This window comes from Ciconia boyciana, chromosome 23 (genome assembly GCF_034638445.1).
Source record: "Ciconia boyciana chromosome 23, ASM3463844v1, whole genome shotgun sequence".
Taxonomy (NCBI): Eukaryota; Metazoa; Chordata; class Aves; order Ciconiiformes; family Ciconiidae; genus Ciconia; species Ciconia boyciana.
In genome coordinates this window covers 361639-376477 of record NC_132956.1, presented here as the reverse complement: position 1 = coordinate 376477, position 14839 = coordinate 361639, and the positions used below count along the sequence as shown (strand labels likewise).

At 46.8% G+C, this 14839-nt stretch overlaps 2 protein-coding genes across 6 annotated transcripts in view; both read right to left on the bottom strand.

The window, feature by feature from the left end:
- The window catches only part of TRIM33 (tripartite motif containing 33), a 41786-nt gene extending 32482 nt beyond the window's left edge, over nucleotides 1-9304 (bottom strand). The window contains exon 1 of one of the 5 annotated variants that reach the window (XM_072844578.1): nucleotides 8737-9304. In XM_072844578.1, coding sequence (XP_072700679.1) covers nucleotides 8737-9187 — 451 coding nt within the window. In that variant the 5' untranslated portion in view covers nucleotides 9188-9304. Of the gene's footprint in view, nucleotides 1-1302; nucleotides 1486-8736 lie in introns of those variants that run through there. The other 4 variants (XM_072844576.1, XM_072844574.1, XM_072844575.1 and 1 more) reach the window with 4 other exon arrangements.
- Nucleotides 9305-10340: 1036 nt separating this feature from the next.
- BCAS2 (BCAS2 pre-mRNA processing factor) lies at nucleotides 10341-14602 on the bottom strand. Its single transcript, XM_072844878.1, has 7 exons — nucleotides 14361-14602; nucleotides 14193-14285; nucleotides 14044-14114; nucleotides 13742-13903; nucleotides 12621-12671; nucleotides 11315-11395; nucleotides 10341-10784 (listed from the first exon to the last, which is right to left on the bottom strand). The coding sequence occupies exons 1-7, from the start codon at nucleotides 14451-14453 to the stop codon at nucleotides 10655-10657; spliced, it is 681 nt and encodes a 226-aa protein (XP_072700979.1). The 5' UTR covers nucleotides 14454-14602; the 3' UTR covers nucleotides 10341-10654.
- Nucleotides 14603-14839: the final 237 nt, after the last annotated feature.

The following is a 14839-nucleotide window of genomic DNA, read 5'->3' as shown; positions in this document are numbered from 1 at the left end:
AAGAAAATTTAAATTAAGTAAAAATATCATCCTAGTTATACTCCAGCAGAACTTATTACATTGTTTTTCTGCATCAATTCAAATTAGAAGCTTAATACTGTTTTAAAAAAAACAACACCACACACAAACGCGTTAGCCCTAGTACACACATTTCCACTGTAACTCTGCTTTCAAAAAAGGCATGTAACTACTTCCAAGGAATGCATCAGAGAGCACACAGCAAAAACTATTGGTAAAAAAATCAATCTTTTTTCCTAAATCACAGTTGGATTAGAATTAGACACATTCATGGAAATTATGAAGGTCAGGCAGGTTTATGATCTCCCCTCAATCCCAATTATTACCACAAAGACTATCTATGTTCTCAAAGATGGCTTCATATTATTTTGAAGCCATAAATTGATACTCCAGAGGTTAACAGCAGCACTAAAGCAAAGAGTTGAGAATCAGGAAGTTTCTTTCAGACTTCACATTTCAAATCCCATATAGCTCAGTTTCACCTAACCATAAAACAGAAATGCTTCTTCCCTGGCAAAAATATTAGAAGAAATAGTAAGTATTGACCACATCACATGAAACTCTGCACTGAGGGTCCAAAATGTTTTGAACAACAGTTCCTTTCTGACTTACAGTACACTATCATCAAAATACTGTCATCAGCATTAACTACAGAAACACAGTTACGCTTCAGGTGACAAAAAAAAAAAGAAAAAAGAAAAAAGCACCTTACACACTTCATCAGCCGTCCACAGATGCTCCTGTGAATATCAGTACTTTCATTAAGAAATTCAAGAACAATCAGCCTTTGGACCTAAAAGGCCATGGAAAATTATGAACTATTTTACAAGAGCTGCAGATAACAGGAGTGGGCTTCCAAGCTTCTTACATTACATTTAAGAGGACTGACATCACCGGTTCTTCTACTTGTTTATATCACAAACCTCACAACAGTGTATAAGACCTGTAACAACCATGAGCATAAACACTTATTACCTCTCTTCCACAGTACTTGATATACACAGCTCTATGTACCAAATTTTCCCTTCCCTGCCATTTCCAGTAGCACTGTGGTGAAATGAATTACATCCTATTCCCAACTAATTGTGCACTTCAGATCAGATTCTACTTTTTGTCTCACACTTCTCCAGACATTATCCAGAACAGCAAATACGCTTTCAATCACACGTGTTTACTGTCCCACATCCACTGCTACATACAACACGTAGCCTAAACTGAGTTTTGTTTCTCTCCTTTTACCCCACCTAAGGCTGACTTAAGCGAGAAGCAGGAATAACTTCTTACCTGGAAATTTGGTTTGAGAGTCACCAATCCAGCAGGTAGGAAAAGCCTGCATTGCATTGTCAACCCCACTCAAAGGGAGATAGGTTTCACTTGCCATCTTCTCACATCATGAGCCATTCCTCCCTACCAGAGTTTCCAAAGCCTGCAACAGAGGGAGAAAAGAAACTCCCAGATTCCTTGCGACACACTCCTAAGGAGTCTCCTGACACAGTCAGAAAAAGCAATTTGCCTGAGACACTACTCTGAGCTAAAGAAAGCCACAGAGGAGAACCGACAGAAGCGCAACCCCGCAAGAACGTAGTCAGGGATGGATCTGCAAGAGCTACAGCAGGAATTAGCCCTGGGGAGCTGCCTGAGCTGCTCTGCACCCCAGCTCTCTCCAGCACGCTGACAGGACTCAAGGCAGAGCCCACGGCGGATGGAAACAGGAACACCGGCCACGTCCCGAGAACGGTCACTGCCCCGGGAAGAGCTGTCCCTGCCCTGCATGGGAGCCCACGTCTCTGCAAATCGGGCTGTGGATCACAACTGCAAAACTGAGAAAGAGCCGTACAAGAACATTTTGGTACGGCTCCAGCTCTCTTGGCAACTTTGGCCGAGCTCATCACCTACTTTTCTAACCAAAGCAGAACACAGAATACCTCACGTGAAGAGTTTTGTCAGAGCAAAGACAGGCACGTAGAACAAATTTTACTACGCAACACGTGTTGAACCATTAGTTATAAGACTGCTAGAAGTCACATCTTCCTTACATTAGACGTTCTTATTTGTCAAAGACTTTATTAAAAACACTAATGAGTAGCATCTATGTAATCCTTTTAACCGCTTATGATTCAGATAAAGCACACTAAACTAGACCATAGACATCAAAGGATGTCAGAAAGCGCAAAACTGAAGTAAGTTGTGGAGAAAAAGTAATTCTGTTTTCGTAAAAACAGAAAGACTGCTAAAAAATCTGCAACATAATCCAGCAGCAAATCACAATGGAACATTTCAAAGAACATAAGATTTCAAATAGAAGATGCTTTTAATCTACCACTGCCAACTAACACCTAAAGCTGCAACAAAAGTACTTTTCTCAGTTGTAACTCTGAACTATGAGAATACCTTGTATATATTTGTGTTTAAAATTTCCCAAGGGTAACGACATTTCTCTGATGGCTATTTGCATGCATCTCAAAACAGGAAATTTTTCCAACAGGTTAATATAACTATGAAAGCCTTCATCTTGAACTAGCTTCAACAGGAAATTTATTCAAAACCTGCTTAGAATTAATTTCTCCAGTCTGACATCTTAATCCTGGCAAAACTAAAATACTCTTCCAAATTTTAGAAGTGCTTGAGAGCTACAGAGATGGAGGCGGAAAGGCTTGGTTCTCTATGTTTCCAGTCTTGTAGGACCAAACCAGAGAAATCGTCTCCAGAGAAAGCTTATGTCAAGTCTTCGGCTACTGTACCCACTCCAGCTTGGTATTAAAGAATTCAGACTCTTGGCACTTTTAACATAAGTTGAAACCGACTGATCTGCTCCCATTACATCTTTGCTAGGCAACACACATTCTGCCTAGGAAGACAGTATGTGTTCAACTCATACCTACTACTTTTGCACACGAAGAAAAAACCTGGAACTTTCTGAATCTTATTCTTTGCTCCTTACCCACACTTCTAGAAATTCCCTTCTGGAATTTCATCAGATGTTTCAGAGACCATCCGTAGAAGAGCAAGGCTTCCTGAGCCAGTAAGAATTAACCTGTTTCCTAGCCAAGCCCACGTACTACCATCCGCTCGATCTGGTTTTCTAGTTTTTGTTTACAAACACTAGAGAGAAGCTGGCTGGGAGCCTCCAACACGGTAGCCTGGGGTTAGAGAAAGGGGAAGTAGGGAGGAAGGGAAGGGGAACACGGTAACAACTAGCCATGGAAATTTACCTACTCACTACAAACATTACGCTGGCTAAAGCAAAATAGCCAACTTTTGTAAGAAGCTTCCATACTAAAGGATCCATACGGGGTCACTTGTCGACTTCAAGGTCCAAGTTGACTTCAACTTACAGTGAACACGTCACAGCCTAACCAAACACTTCTTAAACCTTACAGAGAACAAAAAGCCATAAGGGAAAGTAAAGTCACCGAAGTTCTAACTCCAAGACAGCCTTTGGCAGCAAAATAAAGGGTGTTGCTGAGGGTGAGGAGAGCATCAACCTGAACGGGGAAGGGCACGGCATGCACACGATGTACGTGATCAAGGGATAAGACACTACGAAAAGCACGTTGTACTTCAGCAGCACCGCTCACCACTGGATTCCCTCCATCACTGGGCTAGTGCAGGGAGTCTTCCCAGTAGTTCAAAATTATAAATTCAAAGTATCTCTCAAACTTTATTCAAGTATTGAACCCAAACACTTGCATTCCTAAATATCCCTACTTACATATGAAAATTCATATTTTCATAAGATCCAACTCTTTCAACATAAGCTCTGGTCTGTAATACAAAAATTTTTATGAATTCTTTAGTTGCTTCATGACATTCAAGAGTACTAAAACCCTAAAACATTAGTATAAAAAAGTAACTTTGACCTCACTTTAATACTCTAAAATACAATGTTTAAAGTACCTTATGGACAAGAAGTTGAACAGGAGTCAACAGCACACCCTTCAGCAAAGGCAGCCGACGTGTCCTGGGCTGCATTAGCAGGTACAGCCAGCAGGTCCAGGGCAGCAATCCTTCCCCCTCTTCAGCACTCTGGAAGACCACACCTGGATACTGGGCCCAGTCTGGGACTCCCCAGTACAGGACAGACTGACAAACTGGGGCAAGCCCGGCAGCGGCAACCAAGATTACCAGGGCTGGAATACGTAACGTGCGAGGAGAGGCTGCACCTCTCAGACCGCTCAGCCTGCACCGGTGGACCTCACCGCTGTCTGCAAGTACCTGAGGGGGCAGAGCCAGGCTCTTCCCAGAAGTGCACAGTAAAAGGACAAGTATTAACACACGCAAGCAGGAACAAGGCAAAACTTGCTTCAACGCAATACGTTTCACATATTTACAACAAGGATGGTCAGACACTGCAACAGAGGTTCAGAGAAGTTGTGAAGTTGCCATCCCAGTAGACAGTCGCCACACAACTGGACAAGGCCCTAAAGAACTGCCTCTAACCAGACCTGCTTTGAGCAAGAGGTCGAGCTAGACACATCTGCACGTCCCTGCCAACCTATGCGATGCTGTGCTCCTTCAAGAACATTCACTTTAAAGAAATGGCTTAGATTTTCTGTTGATACTTATGAGATATCAACTAGCACTAGACAAACTCTACCACGTCATCCACTGATGATCAAGTCATCAACCTTCTACAATCCTAATTACTGAGTGAACAGCATGATTTTAGACATCTGGTTTTAAACACACGTTTGTTTTGGGTTGAAATGTGTCAGGCTGATTCCCAACACAAAAGTACTAAGTGAATATAAGAAAATTAAAAATCCTTTCAGATATTTACATTGTTATAACAATGAAAGCTTTGCAGCTCAGGAAATATTTGCAAGCACACGTGCAATCTAATAACTCAAAATTCCGTTTCAAGTTCAAACTTAGCATGTACGTAGTCCTCTAAGGAATGAATCTCTGCCAGGTTTCATTTATTGGTTGAGAACACCAATAGTAGTTACTGCATGTGCATAATATTTACTTTGCTCAGAAATATAAGGGTCCAGACACATTTCTGCATAGCCATACATCAAAACCCCTGTTCTAGTTTCAGTGATTAGACCTTGAAATAAACCCTCACAGGTCAAGTGAGTGACACAATCAGACTGAAATCTGTCAGAATATAAATACGTTTAAAAAAAAAAAAAATTAACTGCTTTCAAGGTCCACCCCTAATCAGCTTTTTTTCCTTTGGACAAACAATCCTTGCTTATATCACAACTGTCATGCATTGAGCTGACAACACATTATATTTAATGAGGAAAACCAATTTATAGCAGTCACAGACATCAATTCTTATAAAAATAACACACGCCTAGAATGTTCTCAGATAAAAACATTATTTTAAAATATACTATTAATTTAGACTGAAATCTAAGTTTCAGATCAAGATTTTTAGCAAGTCCAGAATATGAACTGAACATTTTTCAGGACTCAGCCTTTGCTGGGCTCCAGCATATATTCATGACCCTCACTCATCAACACAGGAGAAAGCTAAAGAATCAAGAGAGTTCAGGTGATGTGTACGAACATTCACTGAAACTAAGATGGCCTGCATTTACAGAGCTTAAGCAGTCTATTTGTTGCAGGAATTTTCAGCTGTCTAGACTGAAAATACAGCAACTACTACCGAACTCAGTTTAAGTGATATGTCACATTCTCATAGACATCATACCATTTTTATGTCCCACTTCCAAAGCAAATTAAAAATAGTTACTGTGTAATTTAAGGTGTGATTAATACACGGTTTCTACATACACAAACACTGAGTTATGGGAGTTGAATTCAGCGTATCAAAATAATTTAAGATACTATATATTATAGCACTCAGCAGTAAACGTATTGTTCCTCAAATTATACATGCACGCACATTAACCAATTGTGTACCTAACCCTTAGGCTCTCTGAAGGCATCCTGCAGCTCTTTTTTAGTTTTTCAGCCTAATGAAGACTGTGACAGTCACAAAGAGCTGGGAGAGCCACGCGTTCTCTCTGTTGAGATAATCTTCTTAAGAGAGATTGTAAATATCTCAGTGAGGCAGCGAAACCTCAAAACAACCTATCTTCCCAGGAGCAGAAGCAGCAGTGGGTGCATAAAAAGTTGTTTTCCAGTGTCTGTAACCGTCTGAAATCTCTAACTTAGAAATAAACATTTTTCAGAATACTGTGATACAAATACAAGAAGGCGTTTTCTTGCAACCTATTCAATCTGAAAGGACGAGTCCAGCTGGACAGCTGAAACACCAGGCATTAAGAAGTCATCTATCCACCAAATAAAACGCACATTCCAGTGACCAATTCAGTTAAGTCACTAAATTGAATGTAAGATGCTACTTTTTATGTTAAATAAATTACATAAAAAGACATTTTAAATACATAAAACCAAAAACTTCTATTTTTTTCCCCCAACATAAATGTAAACAACAGGAAAAAAAACTTTCACCAGTGCAATAGGTATGAACCTACCAGTTACTTCTTTATAATACAGCAAACCACAACTTTAGATAATTGTTTTAAACTTTAGTCAGTGTTTCTCAAACTTCTAGGGATTGAGACCATTCTTCTGCCTTCATTAGCAGTGTCTCTCAAGGGAGTAGCAACAGGGCAGAAGAAGAGATGCTGATATAGACCATAAACTACTGCCTTCAAGCACCCTTACTGTGTTCTCTACAAGAGCAGCAGCATGCTTTCATCAGGAAAGGGTGCTGTCACTCAGAGAACCGCTCTGTAGGTACAGACCTCGCACTCAACTCCTGGTAAGTAACTTCAAGTTATTACCCAATAAATACATGTATTTACTATTTTAAGTACTGACCACTCTTACAGAGCAAAATCTGAAGCTAATTAAGAAAGCAACCAGGAAAATACCAAAAGAAAAACACAGTTCTTCTCCATAACACTTGTAATTCTCTTATCTAGGTGTAAAGACACTGAAAAATAGCAGGCAAATTTAAATGGATATAAAATAGTACAGCATATAATCCAGCAGTGAGCGCCTGCAGTTAAGCATAACCTGCTTCAGGTATAGCTGTGGGTACCACTTCCCATTAATTCTTCCTTCATGAAAAAACACCTGCTCGTGGTTAAGGAGACTAGAGAAGCAGCAGAAGTCGAAGTAACACTTCATTACTATCAAAACCCATGCCAACAGGGAAGGAACCTGCATGACTAAGCAACGTGGTACTTCTCTGTATGTTGAGAATGTCCATTTTGCACCTGATTAACTGGTAAACATTTCATGGGCCATTCAACTGATTCCATTTACAACGTGCAGAGAGCGCTGTCCACAAAACTGCATCTTCTGGTTGGTCAACATCTCGTTCTTAACTGACCTGCTGGGCTAGTGCATTTGGTCATCCAGACTTAGGTACCGCTACAGATGGATCTTAAGCATCCTTACCAGTACACTCTCCTGGACCCTACATGCACATATTGCTCACGTCATCTAAAAGTTTTTGATGCAGCAATCCAAAGATGAATTTTTACTTCACCAAAGCACACAGTCAAGTATTCTTAAAATGCATATAGGAATTGATATTTCAGTTTATATATACTTCAGAAGCTAAGCTTTGCGTTGTTCCCACACTTGTATCCCAACAGACATAGTGGGATTCAGATAATCCTGCTAATTGCTAGTAAAATAAACCTAGCTTTCCAAGTTCTGTCTCTTTCACTAGCATATATAATGCAAAATGTAGAATCTGGAATTTAACAAGAAGGATCACAAGACCAACTGAGTGCTCTAGTTAGTACATTTATGAGCTATATTTAACGCATCATCTTCTTAAAAGTGATGGACTTTCTAAGACCACATCCTAGATGAACCGCTTCTGAACAGTTTGGATGAAAGAACCACTACCAAGCCAGGTCAATTCCTTCACCATGCAACACAGGAAAGGCTTGAGTCCTTGCTAAAACCAGAAAGATGTCACCAAACAAGGTCTCTCTGACCACAGGGCCCAGTTAAGACCTGCAAAACTGCTTACCAGGGCCCTAGTTTGGTCTGTAGACCACAGCATGTGAGTCACTCCATTAAAAGCTCCAGAAGCTTTTCAATTCCATCCCTGAACATATAAAATAAAAAAAATAAAATTCAAGCTGTGATTCCAATACAAACAACTGGAAGGAGCAGTCTACACTCGTTCCATGGCACAAGTCATGTCTGTGTAGAGGAGACAGGCACAGCGAGTCAACGGACATGCAGCACTGCAATGTTTTAGCTCAGTCCACAGGAAACGGGTATCTGAAAGCAGGCGTCCTACACACGCCGCTTCCAACTGAACGTGTAATACTGTAACAACAGAGAATTAGGTTTCACCTAGAGAATTTTTTTTTCGAGTGCTGTAGAAGTGAACAGTCGAGCACTTCCTCACGGACACGCCTCTACTGTAGCACCCCCGAGAGCCAAAACAAAACGCACAACGCCATTCACACCACCATTCCAAGAACTTCCAAGTTTCAGCTGTCGCTTGAAAATACGAAGCACTGCAAAGATGGGCGCTGCCAGGCAGACCCCGGAGGACGAGGGCAACAGGAACACCGGCGCTCACGTACGCAACCTCCCCGGCGCAGCTGTCGAGCGAGGCCGAGAACAACTCCGGTTCCCACCCAGAGCAGCCGCAGCCGAACGCTCGCTCGCTGCCAGGAACGAGACCCCAGCACGCAACGCGGAGAAACCCGGCGGGGGCGGGGGCGAGCGCCGGCAGCCCTGCCCGGCCGCCCCCCCGCTCACCTTGCTGGATGTCGCCGTTGGCGCCGCCGGGCACGGGCACGCTGAGCTGCCGCTCGGGCTCGGGCAGGCAGCGCCGGCAGAAGGAGTGCAGGCAGGGCAGCAGCTTGGGCTCGGCCTCCCGCCGGCTCTGCAGGCTCTGCGCGCAGACGGCGCAGGTGTCCAGCAGCGAGAAGGGCCCCGGCGCCGCCGGTGTCAGCGGGGGCACCGGGCTGGGGCCCGGCCCTGGAACGACACCGGGCCCCGCCGCCGCCTCGGCCTCGGCCTCCCCGAGACCGCGCTCCACCGCCGCCGCCGCGCCCGGGCTCTCCCGCTCCTCGGGCGGCGCGGCGGCGGGCGCGGGCGGCGCGGCGCCGGAGGGGGACGCGGCCGCGGGCTCCAGGCCGCCGCCGCCGCCCGGCGCGGCCTCGGCAGCCCCCTCCCCGCCGCCGCCGCCTCCTTTGTTTTCCGCCATGTTTCCTCCTTTGAACCCAACTCCCCGCTCCGCGCACGCACGGCGTCACCACGCGCCGTGCGCGCGCCCCGGCAGGGAGGCGGGCCCGGGGCGCGCGCAGGCGCGCTCGATACCGCCCGACGGGCCGTGCGCAGGAGCGCGTGCTCCGTCGTTAAGGGGGCGTCCGGAAAGACGAGTCGTGACGTACCGCCGGCAAGGGCGGGGCGCAGGCCTGTCAACGCACCTCGGGGTGAACCTCTATTGGTCGGCGTCGGCGGCTTCCCAACCAATCGCCAGTGGGGGCCGCGCCCCTGGGGGCGGGGCGCGCCGCAGGCAGCGGGCCCCGCCCCCCGGCGGCTGCGGCGGGCGGGAGCACGGGGCGGGAGCCCGCAGCCCGCAGCGGGAGGGGCCGCAGCCCCGCCCGTGCCTGCGGACGCACCGCACCTCCAGGAACCGACGCCGCGAGCGCCGTGCCCCGCCGGAGGCCGCTACGGCCCACTCGGAACCTGCCCCGATGCGGCGTCGATGGCGGAGAGGCCGAGAGAGAGGCAGGAGGAGCCGAGAACAGCGTAACGGCGGCGGCGTCACCTCGAGACCCGGGCCAGTTACCTGCCCCGACCGAAGCGCCAGCGGTCGCTACGGCAAGGCCTCTCCGTCCCCGCGCCCAGCAGCAGGGCCGGCCGCCACGCCTGGGACCTTCACAGCGGCCGCAGCAACGCCCGGGTCAGCAGGCAAGGCGCAGGACGCTGGTGTATCGCCATGCTGCAAGACCTACGAAATACAGTCATGGTGCTGTACCGCACTTAGCGACGGATAATTAGAAATACGCGTGAGGAGGTAACTGCGTGATTCCTATCGCGCTCTTGCAGTGTCGGGTATAAAACCCCTACAGACGATCCCCTTGGGCGTGCGCAGTTCGCCTGGGACGCCTCACGCACACGAACGAGTCTTTACCTTTGCAATTCCACACGCTGCACCCTAGCCTCTCCTGGGCTGGCATGGGCCAGGTACGAAGGCTGTACGCCGAGCAGCAGCCTCTTCCCCAGACGCAGCCTCCCCCGTGGAATTCAAGGTTACGCACATCAACCAGGCAGTGCTGCTGGGTGGGTTTATTCGGCAAAGCCTACCTCGTTGACAGCACTCGGGCTGTTTTTTGAACATGAAGTGGAAGCCGTACAGGTAGCAAAATGTTTATTAAAGGCATAGGGGAAAATGCAAAACCATGAAACAGTTTTTAAGAGCTCCTATCTTAGGTATATAAAAAGTGAAACAATTCACAGTACGTTTAACTGTGCCCATAATACATCTGAAGAGGACATTTTGAGTCTACCCTGCCCCCTCCTAGAGCTTAAAACAAGGAAAACAATGAAAATACCTTTTTATCACCTTACACAACTGCAACTAGAGGCGTCTACAAACTCACAGCATCTCCAAAGCTTTTTGTTTTGTTTCTTTAACACACGCTGCAGTAAGACAGTAAGGATGAAGTCACTGGAAGTCTTGCTGGATATTCTCCTTGTTTGCTTCCCCATGCTGCTGTTTGATTTGTGAAATTTCATTTTCTAGCTGCACAATCGTTCGTTCAATCTCATAATTTTTACTGACAAGAGACACCCATCTGGAAGGGAAAAGAAATAAAAAAAGCCTCCACGTGTTATGTAACAGTCCTCTGTTTTAAAATCAAAGACAGTTATTGCTCCAAAGAAAGCACCAAGACACCAAATAAAGCAGTATTTTTCTCAATACATGATAAACCTCAGTTGATATCAATGGTAATTTGAACAACCAAAGTGATAAAAAGTAGTTTTTAACCCTGTTAAACCTTAACACACAAAATTTAATTTACTAGACTCAAATCCACTAACTTCCAATATTTAGATAAAGAAGAGTTTAAGAAACAATTTAGGCAATTTCAAGCAGCTAATATACCCTCCTTTTCAACATCTGTTGCTCAGTGATTCCCTCAACCACAGTAACTATTATGCAGACCTGAATTACAAATCCTTTAAAACACTTTGTGCAAAGCAACAGTATTCATGCAATAACATCCTACAATAGCGCTAAAAGATCGCGGATGCTCTGCGTGGAAGAATTTCAAGCAAAAGATATACCTGTGGAAGATTTAACAGAAAAATTCTAGATACTCACGTAGATTCCATTTCTCGTAGCTTAGCCCCAGCTGTGAGCTGCATGTTCTTTCGTTGCCAGTTCAGATCTTGAATGTTTTTCCTGGAGAGAAAAAGATCTGTGTATTTTTTTTGTCTCCTTTCTTTAAAATTTGTAAGATCTGCTGCTAGTTTTGAAATACACCCAATCCCTAGAAGTACTACCAGAAAACACTTATGTAGCCAGGACCATAACTACAACATATAGATGGACAAATCCCAGTACCAGGCTGCACACAGAATCCTGAGATAAATAAAAACAAACAAAAAAACCCCACAAAAACCCACAAACAACAGAAACAACAACAAAAAAAACTTCCACTCTACTACAAGCAAAACTTCAAACACTCAAGCCTACTGCTCCTGGACAAGTGCAGAACACAGAAAATGTTTTGTTCCGAAAAAAAGTCAGAAAAGCAAAGATGAATGCTAACCACTCACAAAATTCAGTAATTCAGTGAAGCACCCAAGAAGTGCAGAATACTTAAAATACTTTGGTCTCTAAGTAGTTCTTAGGTCACACTGCTAACGCTCATATTCTGTTAGCCTCCTTGCCATACATCGTGGTGTCCCTTTAGCCTTCCCAACTTGAGTTCTGCTTCTACCCTTTCCCACACTGATTCTGTCCAAGACAAGAATTCCAGCTAATCTAAACACACAGGTACTGATAAAAGATATGAATCACTACGCACTTGCCTTCTACCCACGTCCCAGTATACAGTGCTCTCTTCAGGCTGAAAATGACAGTAGTTCACCTAAATCTGAAAGCTGAAAAGCTTTACTTGCCAAGTCCATAGCATGCTGTCTAAATAGAGCAAATTACGAAGGTGCATCATTTCCATATACTACGACCTCTATCCCCGAGTAATCCATCTCTGTAAACTCATTAAAGCATCCACTTGAAGATGACAGGCCAAACCTATCATCAGGAAACATGTCTTCACTGAGACAACTGCGCACTAAATAAAAGGCTATCAGCAGTGAAAAGAAAACACGACTGCATTTCAGAGAGGATTCCACCACAATCCATTCTGTTCAAAGCAGAGGTTCAGACAAAACAAAATAAAACCAAACAAAACAAACACAGAGTTTGAGTGGAATAGGCATTATGAATGTAACTGCTTGGGGAGAGCAGGGTCAGATTTCTTCATTATTGTTACTACTGGGTCTTTCTTCCTGTGACCATGGCAGCAGAATATACACAAGCCTTTGTATAGCTCGGGGCAGAGGGGAGAGGGGTTCACTTTCCTTCCAACTTCAGTATGAAAACATGAAAAAGAATGACTCACCTCAACTTCTGGAGCTCTTTCTGGGCTTGTTCTATCATGTGAACCAGATGTCTAATAGCAGAATGGAAGCAAAGCATTAGGAAAACACACGATTGCTAGATCAGACTCATTTAATCTCCAATTTAACTCCTCAGAGTTAATGACACAACAAGCCACTTCAACGCAAGCACCAGACAACTGGTTCTCAGTGCAGTCTGTGCTCTTCACTCCTGAAGGGAATAATGCAACGCCAACACACTCCAATTGTAACATATGCAGTTTTAAGACATAAACCTTCAACAATCACTATGGTCAGCCCTTGCCATCAGACAGTATCATAAAATCATATCCATTAGCTGGTCAAGTTTTATCTTCAAGCTTGTTACTGTATGGTTGTGCTATTCTGACTAGAGTGCTACTGTAACATCTCCCTACCTTGTCACTCGTCTTCTAATTCCAAAATTACCTGTAAACAATTTTTATTATTGTTTCCCTCATATAACACTATCAGAGCACACACAGTTCTTTTTGCTTCCTGACATATGTGCGAGCTAATAGATCCTCTACCTGCCTCCCTCCTCCTGAGCTAAGCAACCCTTTGCCTTCTCTCGAAGATAAGTTTTGCATTCGTCTACACCTTTATCTAAGGCTAAGCTAACCCTTCTCGAAAGTGGACATTAACATTCTCTGCCTGAAATAGCCCTGGTGCTTTCTGCAGCCATACTGTCTACAGCTTTTTTTTGCTTTTGCAACAGCTTTATTAATAATGGCTCCAGGCTGAGCAGGATCAGTAGTAAGTAATCTTTTTTTCCACTACTGAATCATCATTTCGCAGGCTGTCATTAGTCCCTTTAGTTATCCTCAACTAAAGCCCGTTATCACCAACTGCTACTCAAACAGTAACTCACAAAATTCAAGATTGGGATGTATTGAAACATGGGCTATTTCTTGGTCACAGAGACGGCTCCTTCTCTTTCAGATCAGCCTCCTTTTCTTCCACATATAGCTCTCTCAAAGGCGCTCAGTTATTCCAGGATATGTTCTAAGGATCCCCAGTGGACTTACACCGGAGAACACGAGAAACGTGCAGAAACTGAAGTCAGAACTTCAACTAGGTTCAGCAAAGTAGATGAAGGCCTTACTCGTTGTACACCTTCCAAGCGTTACAACCATGCTGCGACATTAACTCCAGGTTCTCGATGCGGACCGCCTGGTGCTCCAGTTGCGCCATGGAGTTGTTCACGCACTCCTGCCACGCCGTGATATCGTTCTTCTGGCCGGAGGACGGGGCCGGCAGCTCATACCTAGAACATGCCGCCCGCCCACCTCAGGAGAAGGCCCCGGCCGCCCCAGGCCCGGCGGGCACCGCTCACCTGCCGGCGCTCCCCAAGGGCGCCGCGGCCAGCGACGGGGGCGGGCGGCTGCTCGGGCCGCCTCCGCTCACCTCTTCATGCTGAGCAGCTCCAGGGGCTGCCGGGCCGCCAGGCGCTCGAACTCGTTCCGCATGATCTCGGTCTGCGGGGAAGGCAGCGGTGAGGCGGCGCCGGGCCGGGCCGGGCCGGGCCGGGGCGGGGGGCCGGCCGGCCGCCTCACCTCGAAGGCGCTGTAGTCGTGCGCCGGCAGGTAGCTGAGGTAGTTCTTCGTCGGCCGGTACCGCCGCGTCTCCTCCTCCACCAGCGCCGCGGCCTAGCGCACACGGGGCGTCAGGCAGGAACGCCGCCCGCCGCCCCGGCCCGCGCCCGCCCCCCGGCCCGCACTCACCGCCTCGCGGACGCCCGGCGCCTCGTAGCCCTGGTCGAAGTAGGGCAGCGCGTCCACCACCACGTCTCCGGCCACCAGCCCCGGGCCCGCCATAGTGCGCCCGGCCCCGCGCTCTGCGCCTGCGCCGGCCCTCCGCCGAGCGGCGCTGCCGCAGAGCGCCTGCGCGCCCGGCCCGCCCCGCGCCCGCGCCCCCTTGCGGCCGACGGGGCCCCCTTGCGGCCGACGGGACCCCGCAGGAAACGCGGCGACGTAGCGCCGGCCCCGCCCCCCGGCTGGGATCTCCACACACCCCCACCCCACCCACACCCCCCACCCCACACACACCCCCACACGCACCCCCACACACACACACACACACCCCCACACACGCACCCCCACACACACGCACCCCCCCACACACACACACACCCCCCACACACACACACACCCCCCACACACACCCCCACACACACACACACCCCCCACACCCCCACACTCCC

Excerpts from the sequence above, each read along its gene's own strand:
- BCAS2 (XM_072844878.1), bottom strand. The coding sequence starts at position 14,453 with ATGGCGGGCCCGGGGCTGGTGGCCGGAGACGTGGTGGTGGACGCGCTG. Across the intron at positions 14,286-14,360 it reads CGCCGGGCGTCCGCGAGGCG|GCCGCGGCGCTGGTGGAGGA; the intron begins GTGAGTGCGGGC and ends CGTGTGCGCTAG. Across the intron at positions 13,904-14,043 it reads GAGCTGCTCAGCATGAAGAG|GTATGAGCTGCCGGCCCCGT; the intron begins GTGAGCGGAGGC and ends GGCATGTTCTAG.